This window comes from Vigna radiata, chromosome 10 (assembly GCF_000741045.1).
Source record: "Vigna radiata var. radiata cultivar VC1973A chromosome 10, Vradiata_ver6, whole genome shotgun sequence".
NCBI classification, from domain to species: Eukaryota; Viridiplantae; Streptophyta; class Magnoliopsida; order Fabales; family Fabaceae; genus Vigna; species Vigna radiata.
Window position 1 is genome coordinate 15,849,382 of NC_028360.1, and position 15,095 is coordinate 15,864,476.

At 32.0% G+C, this 15,095-nt stretch overlaps 2 protein-coding genes across 4 annotated transcripts; both read left to right on the top strand.

Annotated features, from left to right (window-relative positions):
• Positions 1-1,937: 1,937 nt before the first annotated feature.
• Positions 1,938-6,223, top strand: LOC106775675 (probable E3 ubiquitin-protein ligase LUL4). 2 transcript variants are annotated; one of them, XM_022786553.1, is made up of 4 exons: positions 1,938-2,663; positions 3,339-3,852; positions 5,845-5,984; positions 6,110-6,223. In XM_022786553.1, exons 1-3 carry the CDS (start codon positions 2,170-2,172, stop codon positions 5,956-5,958), a joined length of 1,122 nt encoding a protein of 373 aa, XP_022642274.1. In that variant the 5' UTR covers positions 1,938-2,169; the 3' UTR covers positions 5,959-5,984; positions 6,110-6,223. The 2 variants fall into 2 exon arrangements, with proteins under 2 accessions (XP_022642274.1, XP_014518311.1); XM_014662825.2 differs by having other exon boundaries at positions 1,939-2,663; positions 5,845-6,216.
• A 3,404-nt stretch (positions 6,224-9,627) lies between these two features.
• Positions 9,628-14,626, top strand: LOC106775676 (ADP-ribosylation factor-related protein 1). 2 transcript variants are annotated; one of them, XM_014662827.2, is made up of 8 exons: positions 9,628-9,769; positions 10,359-10,570; positions 10,658-10,798; positions 13,071-13,179; positions 13,314-13,375; positions 13,655-13,758; positions 14,010-14,139; positions 14,285-14,626. In XM_014662827.2, the coding sequence occupies exons 2-7, from the start codon at positions 10,478-10,480 to the stop codon at positions 14,113-14,115; spliced, it is 615 nt and encodes a 204-aa protein (XP_014518313.1). In that variant the 5' UTR covers positions 9,628-9,769; positions 10,359-10,477; the 3' UTR covers positions 14,116-14,139; positions 14,285-14,626. The 2 variants fall into 2 exon arrangements, with proteins under 2 accessions (XP_014518313.1, XP_014518312.1); XM_014662826.2 differs by having other exon boundaries at positions 14,010-14,626.
• Positions 14,627-15,095: the final 469 nt, after the last annotated feature.

A 15,095-nucleotide genomic window follows, 5' to 3' on the forward strand; every position in this document is an offset into this window, starting at 1 on the left:
AAATAAAATTTTTATAAATGATTTTGGTTATGTTATATTACACAAATTTTCAAAACTTTTTTATTTTAGAATTCTTTATCCTTTCTCTAAATTTTTTAATCATTCTTCTATCTATTTAAAGATTAAATATCGTCAAAGATTAAATATCGTCAAATTAATTTTTAAGTGAGTTTCACATATCTACTTGATTGGTTTATGCAATATAGTAAGTTAATTTGTATCATTTTTTCTTAGTTTGTGCATTTTTTCATGTATATGGATTCGTCTAGTTTTCATGTGAGGTCTCAGTCTTCTATAAGACTATGTTGGTCGATGGTCCTAATAACGTGTATTGATTGTTTATTCATTGTTCATGAGAGTAGATATGATTTCTTGTGCATTTGAAACTATTTTAAATTTCTAGAGCTTTTTTATTATCTTTAATGTGAGTAAAGTTAATCACTTCGTTTTAAATTTGACAACATGTTTAAGTTGAATAAAATTAGTGGAATTGTTGATATTGGTATTTAAACACATTGAAAATCCGTTTTTGTTAAATGATTGCGTGTTGTTTTTAATTGACCATATTAGTATTGAATTAAAGAGTTTAGAATCTGATAATTTGAAAGTTAGTATGCATTCTTACATTGAAAACTATTTTTAGACCAAGTATTAAGTTCAAAATACTAATTTGATCATCTAAACAAGTTTTTTTTTTTCCAAATCACAAAATTCAATCTATTATTTTTTAATATGACAATGAACATGACAAATTAGTGTTAAACACTAATACCTTAAAAAGTTGATGTTTTTGATATTGAACGTGTGAAGTTTTCTTTAATAGTCTTATATTATTAAATAAGATGTTATACTAGATTCTTTTTTTTCAAATATAAGTTTTGTAACCAATAAATACATTTCTTTTTCAATTTAAATTGATTCACTAATTATTTTTAAATCAAATAATAACTTCTTTTTTATTTTTTTAAAACAATTGACTTAATTGAGTCAACCAGTCAATGTTATTAAAGCTGGTTAGTTTGATATTTTCAATCTTTTAAAACTTAGGTCGGGTGTGCTTTTGAGATGTATAAAACTGTTCTTGTAATTTTGAGATGTAATTGTAAAGTTTCCTCTTCATAATTAATAATATGAGCTCATTCATTATGGTGACTTTTCTCATGGTAAATGAGAACTCTGTGTGTCCCATTTAATTATACTTGTTATATTTTACACATGGTCTCTTCTAATATTAAAAGGTTAATAATTTTTTATATAATCACGCCCTTTAGTATCATTTTGGACAAAAATTATATTTGTTTTCATTGATAACTATATCGTGATGCAATAAATTTTTAATTATTAATACTTAATCTAGATTATTAAGATTTAATTTTAAAATAAAAGTTTAGGAAAACAATTCTAAACGAAAACACGACCAAACAAGTTGATTGACTTAAACAAAATGTTACAATTTATTACTGACATCAAATTTAAACGACTTTATCAAAATCGTCCCTTAAAAATATATAATGAAAACTATTTAAACAACTTATTTACTGTTGACTAAAATCGTAATTGCAAAGAATACACAAAATAACTAAACATATTATCAATTAACTCTTGTAGAATTATATATATCTATTTAATCATTTAAAAGTTAAGTATTAAATATACAATTATATATTTAATGAGTACTTAATCAGTCATAAACAAAACATTTAATCATCATTTAAATCATGAGTAAATCATTATTAGGATTAGATTGTTGGAAAATCGAACAGATCGGTTAATAGTAAAGATAATTAATTTTAGTGCTGAGTAAGTAAAAAGTATAATGTTTGAAAATTTATAATTACAAGTTTGGAATAAAAAAATAAATAATAATACGTGGCATTTAAAAGTAAATATTACGCGTATGTATTTTTCGAGTAATTTTCCTTTGACGTATGAGTTTCTTCAGATGACATTATTGCGAGGCAGGAGGGTGGACCTGATGAAGTAAGAGTTAGGTTAAGGTTAAGGATAGAATGCAGAAAGCAAAGTAAAGGGAAAGAGGAAAACTAAAGAAATCCGTGTAAAGAAAAGAGTGGGTTGGACTTAATTTCCAGCACAACACGCATTCATCCGATTCGGAGCTCTGTCTCATCATCATCTCATTGTTTCTGATTCTGAAATTCAACCACTCTCATGGGTATCTCATGGAGTGGCAGAAGAAGAAACAATTACATCCAAAATCCACCGCCTCCATTTCCACCTCCCCCTTACTATTACCATCCCCAATCCAACCACCCTCCCCCTCCGCAGCCACCGCAGGGCTACTTCCTCCCTTCCACAACCACTTATGCCCCGCACTGCAACAACTATGCCGCTCCTCCTCCCTTCACTCCACTGCCACAGCCGCCGCCGCCCTATTGCCCCAACCAGAGTGCCTATCCCAACTACGCCAATTCCGTCCCCAGTCACCTTCACTACCAACTTTTCTACCACCCTCAGCCTAGCGCGTGGCCAGGCGCAACTCGCTCCTCTGCCTCCACTCCTCCGCCCTATGTCGATCACCAGGCTGCGAAGAAGATAAGAAATTATGTGAACGTCCACAAAGACACCCTGCGCCTCGAGGTTGACCAGGAAAACCCCGACCATCATCTCATTTCCTTCGTATTCGACGCTGTCTACGATGGCAGGTAAGGCTTTTCACTCTTCTTTCGAACCCTCTGAAAATTGGATTGCTTTATAAGACGGTATCTTGCACTATTCATTAGACGATTATGATTTTGGAGTCTAAACAGCACGGTTAAGTAAGTTTTGCCACGCTATGTTATTTTATGTTGATCAATTTATTTAGAATTCATTTATGAATCGAGATTGCAGGCTATCTTTGAGAGGATAATGATTGAATGCAGACTATGGTGGTACTTTATCTTTATTTATATTTAAATCGGAATAAAACTTGTGAGTAATCATCCTGAACTTATAAAAAAAAGTTTTAAGATTCCTATCATAAATAGTGGCGCTCTTGCGGTGTTGCGGTTCTGGTATGTGATGACAGAGGAGCATTATGTTAGTGGAGACTTGTCTTTCACAGCAAACTGTGGCCAAGCCCAATGATGGCCCATTACATAGTTCTAGTGCCTGCTGTCTCACTATCCATGAGAAACCCCGCATTGTACTTCTCGCATTGCATTATAAATATGTTATTGGGTTAAATTTATGATTTCTTTGATATTTTGTCTAATTATATGAACTGAATTTTGTAAGATGCGAAATTTAAAGATTGAGTGAATACTGCATAATACTGCATATTTTATGAAATAATTTAGCTTCTCTAATTCTCTGCTCCCTATTATTGTGATTGGCAGCATTACTATCTTCTACTTTGCCAAAGAAGAAGAAAAATGTAGGTTTGTTCCATTGTTTCCTGATGCATTTCAGCCAGTCAGCATACCCTTTCAGAAAGGAGTTGGTCAGACATTTTCCCAGCCTTCGGGAACAGGAATTGACCTAGGCTTCTTTGAGTTAGATGATCTTTCAAAGCCCTCACCTGGAGAAGATGTCTTTCCTCTTGTAATATGTGCTGAAACAAGTTTGAAAACACCCTCAGAAGATCAAACTCCGGGTGATTCCGTGCTAGATGCATCACCTCACATGCAAATAACTCAGGGTGTCTTAGAGAAAAGTAATGGCGCGGGTCCTTTCCTGATAAATGTAGTAAGGCAGATTTTGTGGATTGATGGTGTTCGATATGAGTTGAGAGAATTATATGGAATAGCAAGCTCGTCCGCAGCCGATTTTGAGGACAATGATCCTGGGAAGGAGTGTGTCATATGCCTGACTGAACCAAAGGATACAGCTGTCTTACCTTGTCGACATATGGTAAGATTTTATTTCATATGTGCTGATATGTGGAGTAGATAATCAGTTTATAGGAAGAAATTAAGGTTATAGCTTTAGCATTGGTTCATGCGAAGAATAGAAGTAATGGTTCACACAGATACATAGCTCTGGATAATAGCATAACTTTTATTTGCATGAGGTCACTTGTGGAAGTTAAGATATCATGTGGATAATATTAATTATGGTTCATTCGGACCATATCCCTGGAAACATAACTAGTATTTGCATGAGATTGCTTATGGAAAACAGAGCTCATTGATAGTATTTCTAATAGGAGGAACTGATGGTTGTTCTGTGGTCCTTATATTGTTTTAGTTTTTCTTTTCTTCTTCTTCTTCCTTTCGTTTTCAAGGTTGTGATATGTCATGTGATTGATCATGCAATTTTTGTTTTGAAGGTTGTGATATCTCATGCGATTGATTATGCATATAGTTTAAAATGGTAGATCAAAATATTATCACTTACATATATACTGTGGGTGTGAGATGACCATACAGTGTTTTCTTTTCTTCCTTACTAGTGCAATAAATGTGCTAATTGCTTGGTAGTAAAATCCTTGCAGGTAGTGGCACTGGCAATAGTACATCTTTTTGTGTATATTATATTACACTATCACTTAGTTTGGACTACTTTTACTAATTCTTTAATCAGCGTAGCATGGTATTATTAGAGTATAGAAACATATCGTTACAACTCACTAATTGTGATGGGTGTGGCAATCAACTGAAGATGAAGCATAACAACATACTCCCATCATTTTCTACCCTTCCAAACTAATCACTTCCCTGGTTAAGTTTTAGACCAACCTATTGTCAAACCTTATTGTTAGGACTTTTACAAGGTGAGAATGTCAAGTTCTACTAATTTCATAGATGTTCGTGGTAGATGGATGAGAGAACCTTCGAAAAAGTTAGGGTGTAGAAATTATTTTTAGGATTCATTATGTTTTTCATCCCCAAAATATTGAAGATTGTATTTCATCCTTGTTTCAGGGTTTGTAGCAATTTCGTCCTTATAATTTATAAAAGAATGTAGAATGTCTTAGGTAACAAAAACCAACAAACGGCATTAGAGTCTCCTCTCCCTGCAACTCTCTCTTCATTGCAAGTCTCTTTCTCCTAGCAGCATGGAGGCCATGAAATCTGACCTTGACTTTGACTTTCGCCTCCCTTGCCATGTATCCATCCTCCTCATCTTCACTTTCGTTTCTTCATGTTGTCCACCATATGGTTCCAGAAACCCATTTTCCACCCATCATCAAGGGAGCAAAACTCACTCTCAAAAATAGCGTTTAGGAAAATCTCATAAGGGAAATTGCGAAACATAGCATCGAATTGCTGCGTTGCAGGGCATATGAGAGAGGTTGAGGGTGACACTAAGAACAGGATAGAGGTTGAGGGTGACACTAAGAACAGGATATTGAGGTTGCGAATAAGGGTTAACGGCAGTAATGAATCTGAAGGAGAGACCCTCGCATACCACCATGCACGGCCTGCACTTAGGGCCTATGCGACCTCCACCCTCAACTTTGAACGTAGGACCTGAGAACCTCTAATGGCAGTTAACAGAAATAGTTGCAATGAGAAGAAGAGACTCTTGTTACCAAGGACATTTTACATTCCTATATAAAGTATAAGAATGAAATTGGTATATACTTTGAAATAGGAACGAAATGCAGTTTTCATTTAAGAAAAAAACATATTTAACCCATATTTTTAATTTATGCTAAAAGATTTCATTTAAGAATTTTTATCCAAATTTAACTATATATAGTCATTCTTTTTAGACTTTTTTTGGGCAGCTAAAATAAGGTTTATTTAATAAGGGGTGCGTCAGCCTTTTTTTCATGATCTACCATCAACACTCCATCAATACCTAGATCCACATTTTATACCCACTCCTACCTGCATCACTTTAGAAAATGTATATATATATATATTTTCTCATATTACTTCTGTTGTATTTTTCCAGTGTATGTGCAGTGATTGTGCAAAAGCTCTGCGAATTCAATCCAATAAATGCCCTATTTGCCGTCAGTCTATTGAGGAACTCATTGAGATCAAATTAAATAATACCCATCAATGAGATTTTTTATACTGATGCCAATACAGGTATTATAACATTTTTTGTTTCTTTTTGTAAATATTAATCACTAACATGTTTATAGGTTGTGTGATGGGAAAAATTAGATCTTCATTGATTAAATGTTTTCTCCCGTGTCACCTATATTGTACAGGTCAGGTGATCATTTTTCGATAGTTTATCTTAATGGTGTTTAAGACATCATTTGCCTTGTGTTATACTTGAACAGGGTATAAATAAAATAACATCTTGTTTGGTCCAGAATGAATTATGTTTGAAAGTTATAACTTATTTGTCCATAGTTTAACTTCCAAATTTTGTAATAATAAATTAACTTTTAATCTATTTTTTTTTCATGAATACTATATAAATGAAATTTACTTTTTACTAAAAAGTACAAATTTTAATTTAAGTTATTAAAATAAAATTTAATTTTTTATTAAAAAAATAACAGAAATAATACGTATACTATGCATCTAGATATTTTTTACGTCTGGCCTTATTTGGACTTACACATGTAATTTACTATTTTTTAAAACAAATTGGGTAGATGTGAAAAAACGTTTTAAAATTTAAGAAGAATCTTAAAAAAAAATCTCGCACAATTTAACAATACCTCTGTCTGAAAATATTTAAGTTAAACCATAATTGAAATATAAAATAAATATTTACTTATAAGCTTATAATAAATAAAGTGTATTGTAATACAAGGTTATTTTTATTTCATATTTATACTTTTAATCATTACAAGATAAAAGTAATACATGCTTAACTTCTTGCATCTCTTTTTTTTTTCTCCTTTCATCCCCCATAAAACCTGTAATTTCTAAATCCTCTTTAAAATTATAATAAAAAGGTAAAAGTGACCTATGCACCTTTTTTTTAATATTTTTTAAATTAATTATTTTAAAAGGTATTTTTAGATCTAAATAAAGTTATGAAATATTCCATTTGTTTTTTTTAACATGATTTAGGTATTTAAAATTAGTGATAAGAAAATGAGTTGTGGTTTATAAGTTAGTCAAATAAAATGAGACTGTTTGGGTTGCAATTTTTAATTTGTCAATCCGTTTTATTTTGACTTGTCTAATTCGACAAATTGACTAGTCAGGCTGCTCTTGATCCACAGATTTTTTTGTATTTTTTTTTTTAAATTAAAAATTAAAATCAAATAAGTAAAAAATAGTGAAAAGAATGTAAATACAAGATACCTTTCACATGCTACCAACGTATAAAAGTAATTGATCAAACTCTATTCAAAGTTTATCATTTGATGATGTCTTTCACATGAAAATAGTAAATTTTGACCCATCAAAGGCTAAAAAAGAACTTTACATTCATTTCCAAATTACAATAATAAATCAACGTGACTAAAACAAAATACTCCAAAACTTCAATCTATCATTTTCATTTAATATTTACTTTTGACAATTCTTCACCATATTCTCTTTTTCTCCTTTTCCTAACAAGAAACTTATTTAATATTATTATGCCATATGATTGTCTGGTCAACAGTCAACATTAGATCAGACGATCCAAAGAATTAGACATTTTATCAATTATCACAATTGTCATCAATAGATCGAATGGTTGTGACTCACATACTGAACAATCATCTTACAAAACAGTTATATTTAATACTAATTAACTTACAACAAAACATGATTATTATCAAGTGGACCATAGGTAAGTTGTCATTAATCTAAAATTCATTTTGAAATTTTTATTGTCTTTGATATCAGAGTATCTTTTGTAAATAATATTTTAATCTGACTGAATGAACAATTAGGACGAACTATTAGATAAAAACATTTACAATATCATGACACATTGACCCTGATCCCTTAACGGAAATAATTGCTTATCTCTTCGATACATTTTACAAGTCAAACAATGAAAAGTATTATTTTAAAAAAAGTTAAAATAAAAAGTTGAAGTTATAGACTATACTAAGACAATTTAAAGAGATACAAATACACTGAAATGTATCGAATTCTTCCAACTCATATCAATGTCTTATGGATATAGATAATTATGTGGATAAGCTATTTTTTTTCTTAAATAGCCTGTTATAACTCAATATTAACATGAGGAATTGATTGCTCAACAAATTACCCCTTGATTGTATGTTAATATCACCTTCAAAAATTTAACATACATAATAGAAGTGGATACAACAAAAAAATATGACTTATTATGTGGTGCATCAACGTTGTCCATCTGGTCAATCTGATCATCCTTAGTTTCACAAGTTTGAACATTAAAAGGTTTCCTACAAGTTTTTAGACTGTGACCATATTTTAAACACCTTTTACGCATATTATTTTTCTACAATTATCATTAAATTCTCTGCTACACAACTTCTTTGGTCTTCTTGAACCAACCTTGTATATTGATACTCTCATGTCATCAATTTTAGGCCACATTCTTGATTTATTAGACAATTAATCAACCATAATACTGCATGAAATCGTAATTTTTTTTAGCAAGAATGAACGTAGTCTTCCGCATGATGTTACTTGTTTAAAATGACATTAATAAATTCAATTATTATAATATTCACTTTATGAATAACATGAAATTTAGTCCTTTAGTGACAAGTCACTCAACACATGATAGATAGGACGAATTTCACATGTGAATTATTACAAAAAACATGATCACACATATTATACATTAAAAAAATCATAATTATGTTTTAAGTCTCTCATAAATAAATTTAAGAATTTTGAATTGAGTCTTTCGTAATCTTTTATATTTTATTGAGTATCCAATAAATTTATATTTTTTAATTGAATTTTCACTCTTAATTTTTTTTATAATCGGATTATGTGATGTTGAATGTTTGATGTAGTTGTTATTTTGTTATCTTAATTAACTTCTTGTTGCATGCTAATTATATACTTAACACATAATTAAGTCTTAACTCCACTTAGGTAACAGAATAATTTAAGAGTGGCTTAATTGAAAAATATAAGATTTATCAATTGAAAATTTTCAAATTTATCATATACTTAACACATAATTAAGTCTTAAATTCATATATCCCAGTAATTAATCCTATTTTACTCTACCATTAACAAAAAAGTATAACAAAAATGGCAACAACTTCAATTAAAAAAACATAAGAATTAAATCACAACAAATAGAAATTGAAAAGTAACACTTATGAACACTAGTAGAACATAGTAAGAATTTATCCCAGATCAATTTCACATTCTAACTTTTTATGAATAGGCAATTTCCATAAGCATTAGTTAGGATTACTAACATATGAATGCATTAATTGATTTTTAAAGTCAACTATACTCATAAATCAACAATTTATTCTTGTTATTTACAACCACTATACTATTTAAGACCATTAATAAGGTTACACGGAATATATTTACCTTTTATAAAGACCCCAGGTATAAACTATTTTATAAGGGTCTGTTTTTTAATTTTCCCATTTACCACTAAGTATAAAATATAATTTAGCTAAATAATATACTTTTCGACACATTGATCATGTATTAAAATACTAGTTGTTATTAATTTATTTTTGGGTAAAATTTAATAAATTGCTTACATATTTGATTTCCATAAATAATATAAATATTGAGTAAAAAAGTTATTATAAATTTAATAATAAAAAAGTTATTTTCTTTCGTTGTTCTTTTATTATTACATTTTATTTTTATCCTTACTTCTCTAGTTCTGTTGTCTGCGCGAAACACAGCTTTGCGAAACCGCATCGATCACTCTTGATCCGATTCCACCGTCATCGGAAATTTCTTCTACCACCGCCTATCGAAGCTCTTCGCCGTCGCCGGTAAATCTTTTCAACCATACAACCTCTTTTCTTTTTCTTCCTTCCTCAAATATCGGATCTGTTACAACTGAATTCATTCTAACGATTCACGTCCATGCGGTGGCTCCGATGAAGTGTGATTTTCACAGTTTTGTAACTATCTGAGATTTCTTAAAAATTGAGTATCATATAAATAAGTAACTTAATCATGCATGTATGTGTAGGTAGGTTATGAATGAATTGATGGTAAGAGCCTAAGATCTAGTGAGGCGTCATTCGTAAGCGTCTAATTACAAAAGGCAATGCACTTGCAATAGAGAAATTACTTGATTGAAAACAAAAAAACATATGTTTCTTTGGCTGCGTTGTTGTTAAAACAGGTTTGTACACTGCCGAATCGAAATTGGAATTTTCTGAGGAGTTCTATTTCTCTGTTTACTACTAGAGTAAATAAAATTATCAGATCAATCAATCAATAACTGTTTCCGTGACTCTTACCGTAAAATTCAACAATTACTCTATTTTTTTATGTAACTCTTGAAATGGAAATGTGTAATATCTTATCACAGTCGTGCTTGTTCAAGGCATCTTACTTCCTTTGCTTGCTCAGGAATCCTGAAGGTTGATGACATTGTGAAGTGATGATGAGTTGAAGAGCTATCCAGTAACATGGCATGAACAGTATATTCTTCTACACTCGAAGGTTAATCTAGCTTAAACGTTACAAGGATGTTTTCTTTGTTTTATGGACTATGGAAGTACCTGTTCAGCAAGATGGAGCTTCATGTACTCATATTGGGCATTGACAAGGCTGGGAAAACGGTAAATCATCTTTCAAGAGCCATATTTTTAGCAAATTTCTGAACTTTGTTATGCTGCTCTAAATTGCTGTGTAACGCATAAATTTAGACTTTGCTGGAGAAGATGAAGTCAATGTACTCAAATATCGAAGGCATTCCTCCTGATCGAATTATTCCAACTGTCGGATTGAATATTGGTCGCATTGAAGTGACAAATAGTAAACTTGTATTTTGGGACTTGGGAGGTCAGGTATGGAAATAAATAGGCAAGTTTTTTTTTATTTAAATCCTATAAATGTGTTTTCAATATGAAATGTTGGTGCTCCCAAAAAGCTGATTGTAAAACTCTTCCGTTCCTTGAAGTTCAGTACTTAAAATTATAACCATCTACATATTTCCTGAAGTGTAATTTGCTTTTGCTTCTTGTTCCTGCAAAAGCTAGCTGAGCTTGATGCCAGAAACACTGGAAGATCTGTGTTCTCTTATATTCTCTCTACCCTTTGTTGGGGAGGCTCTTCCTCTATTTATAGAGGAAAGTCTAACCCCTAGCTTTAACCTCCCCACCTTTGTAGAGTAGTGTTGTTTCACTTGCACGGTTGTAATGCATTATCCAGAAGTTGTGTGCTTCATGCCCTATAATCTTGTCACATGGGGATAGTTCCTTGATAAGCAGCACTGTTCTTGGAGTCATCTTTGGCCGACAATTACTTGTTCACAACCAGGTTTGGGATCCCAGTTTATGTGTTTTCATTCAAGTACCGAGATATAGCTCGATGAAAACTGAGTCACCTACCCTGGCATCGGTCATGGGTCATGTCAAACTGTTGAAAGATACCTCGGCTACTAGCCAATGATCTTGCTGTTGAACGATACCTTGTCTTATAGTCGATGGTCTTGAACTAGACAGGCCACTTTATATTTTTTTAATATGTATTAATGAAGGAACAAGATACCATTTTGCTTTTCGAATTTCTCTTGGGGAAGGCTATCCCTTCTAGTCTAGGTGGTTTAATAATTTTTTTCTAAAGTTAATGTTCATTATTTTCATTCTTTGCAACTACTACTTCATTAAAGGCTATATGTTAGAACCATGACATGAACCATGCAATTTGGACCATCAATTTTGTCCTCTCTTTGTCTAAAGCTTGAGAACATTTGTTGAATTTGGTGATGGTGAAGAATATTTTGTAATGTAAAAATTGATATTATATGCATGGACAATTGGTTCAGCTCTTCATTTTTATTTGTAAGCTCGTATGCCTACGGGCAGGCAACAAAATTCATGAACTGAGCTGAACTATTGTAAAAGTAAACTGAACTTTAAAAATGGTTCAACAAAATTGTACTCGAGTAAACTTGTTTAGATGAATTGAACTAACTGCATTACAGTTTGAGTAAACTAAATCAAATTGAACTATTTGTATTTGCTTGAACTATTATTAATGAACATCTTATCTCAAAACACATGTTCCTGTTTCATAAATTAAAATTAAATTTAGAATTGAGCAAATAAACTTTTAAATATGATTGAATATGGTAAATTTAGGTATAGGATTAATCTTCCTTGTGTCTAAAACAAACACAGGGTATATATTAATAATGAAGAATGATACAAGTATATATGACAACCAAACATAAATATGGTAAATAGAAGATATTGTTAAAAAACAATATCAACTATATCTACCAATATCAAACAATACTGAAAGTCTATGTTTCTCTAATTAACATAAAACACAATATATCTAACATTCTCCCTCAAGCGGGTACACATAAATCATATGTATGAAGCTTGTGACAAATGTAATTAATTTTGGGCTTCCTTAAAGACTTATTAAAAATATTTGCTAACTGATCATTTGAGTCAACAAACTTAGTTTTGATATTTCCGGATACAATCTTCTCTTGAATGAAATGACAGTCAATCTCAATATGTTTGATTTTTTTACGAAAGACAGGATTAGAACTATATGAAGAGCTGTCTGATTATCACATATAAGTGTCATCTGAGTGACATCTCCAAATTTTAACACTCTAAGCAATTGCATAAACCAACACAAGTTCGACTGAGGCCATAACTTTATATTATGCTTCTACATTAAATCTTATCACAACACTTTGTTTCTTGCTCTTCTATGAAATCAAGTTACTGCCAATGATGACACAATACCCTGAAGTAGATCTTTTATCCGAAGGAGATCTTACCCAATCACTATTTGAATAGCAAACAACTTTTGTATGGTTATCTAAACTGAATCGCCAATTCAAGTCAGTTTTCTTTCAAAACAATTCAGTTTCTTTAATTCAATTCAGTTTACTATCAATTTGGTTCAGTTGAATGGTTTTAACAGTTCTGCATATGCTAGCAGGAACTGAATGTATCATTTCATGCAAAGCGCATACTTGACCCTTTTATACTGTTTTTCGTTTGCTAATTTTATTCCCTTTTATATCATTTTTTGTGTGTTGATGGGGAGAATGAGTGTATACATATGTAATAAGATGAGGTCCTCTCTTGCCAGCCTGGTCTTCGCTCAATCTGGGAGAAATATTATGAAGAGGCACATGCTGTAATATTCGTTATTGATGCTGCTTCTCCCTCACGCTTCGAAGATGCGAAATCAGCTCTTGGTTAGTGGTATTTGATTTTAGTGCTAGTTGATAACTACATAAAAACTTCTTTAAGGTTCTGGCCCGAAGTTGTGATAATACCAGATATTATGAAAACATGTGGTACACTGATGATTTAATAACTGGTTTTCCAGAAAAGGTTCTTCGGCATGAGGATCTTCAAGGAGCCCCTCTTTTGATATTAGCGAACAAGCAGGTGAGAGTGGCTATTTTGTCATCCTATATTTATATAGCATTTTGAAGTTCCCTTGTCACCTTTTTTCTTACATGCAAGTGGAAATAAAACAAATGAAAAAAAAAAAAAAAAAACTTACCCTCTCAGTGGAAATTAATGGAGTAATATAGCTCTATTTTATTCTATCTCATCCATCCTTTGAGTTTCACCATATTACTTCCTCATTCATGGTATCCCCTTCTTTGTCCTTTGACACGTGTATCAATTATGGCTACTTGTTTGACATTCTTGTGACTGCAGGATCTTCCTGAAGCAGTATCAGCTGAAGAGCTTGCTCGATATCTGGATTTGAAGAAGTTGGATGAAAGAGTTTACATGTTTGAAGCTGTGTCAGCATATGATGGGCAAGTAGTTGCATCAACTTTCTAATGCATAATCTAAGACTATACATTATCATTTCAATAAAGATGGAGTTATTTGAAGTGCACGCTCTTGGGCGTTGTCTTCAAAGTGAAAATAACTGTTAGCATATACGGAAGCACATAGACTTATGTTTGGATCCTCATCCATATTGTGTAGATGTTTGTCATGTAAGCTATTAGTACTTGTTTCTATGTTCATTTTAACTGAAGAGGTTTTCTTTTAAAATTTGCAGGATAGGGATTAGGGAAAGTGCAGAATGGTTGGTGGAAGTGATGGAGAGAAGCAAGAGGACTGAAATGTTAAGAGCAAGGGCAGGTGCAATGGGTTCAGGTCCCTAGAAGGGTCTTACACAATAAACTGAAGTGATCTCTCTATTCCTTTATATAGTTTTTGATAATCCAAATTGGATTATACATGATTAAAAGTCACTGAGCTGAAAATGTAAAAGAATAATTCGATGTTATACTAATCCGAGCCTTGCAATTTGATGTTTAATTTATAATGCAGCTGTTTCATGCTAGGCTCAGTCCCCGGCATCTCTTACAGAAATTTTTTCTACTGACATGCCTTGTATAAGCAATCTATCAAGTGCTGGGCTGCGCTGGAGGATTTTCTGCTTCTGCCTCCGTGCACACTTTTGTCAACTCTATATTGTAATTTGTACGGTTCGTATTTGGATCAATTTAATTTACTTTTCTATCCGTAGCATTGTATAAACTCCATTCTGCCATATAGATCCAGGTAGTAATTTGGTGTTCCGAAGATATATGGTATATAGTATGAAAGGTACACTTAGGGTGTAGTCGTACTTCTATGGGAGGAATGCGATTGGGGTGGATCAAGTATTAATTTCCATGTGACCCGAGCTATAGGAAATTATGTTAATTTTGTAGTTACTCTGGGAAAAGGTATAATTATATGCAAACAAAGAAAAATGCAGGAAACAAACATAACAAAATTCTTAAGAATTGAATTTGCATCAGCTAACAGAGCCGCGCCTAGAGGAGTTGGAAGGATATTTCGTCATGAGAGGTCCTAAACTGGCCCGTTGGCTGTGTAGTATTTTTGTCAATTCTTATGGACACTTTTTATTTTTATGAACCAAATTAAACAGAAAAAAATTGTTACTTTGGGAGTACAAGTAGTTGAGTTATTCTAATGAAATTTAACATGGACTGAATGACCCTGGAGTTTGCATGTAATTATTGAAGAAACAAAGTTATCTGGCAGAACCAGCAACTCAACTCCCATCTTGCTTGCTATTAACAACACCAAAATATAAGTTTGTTTGGTAGTTCTGTTACCTACGTGTATTATC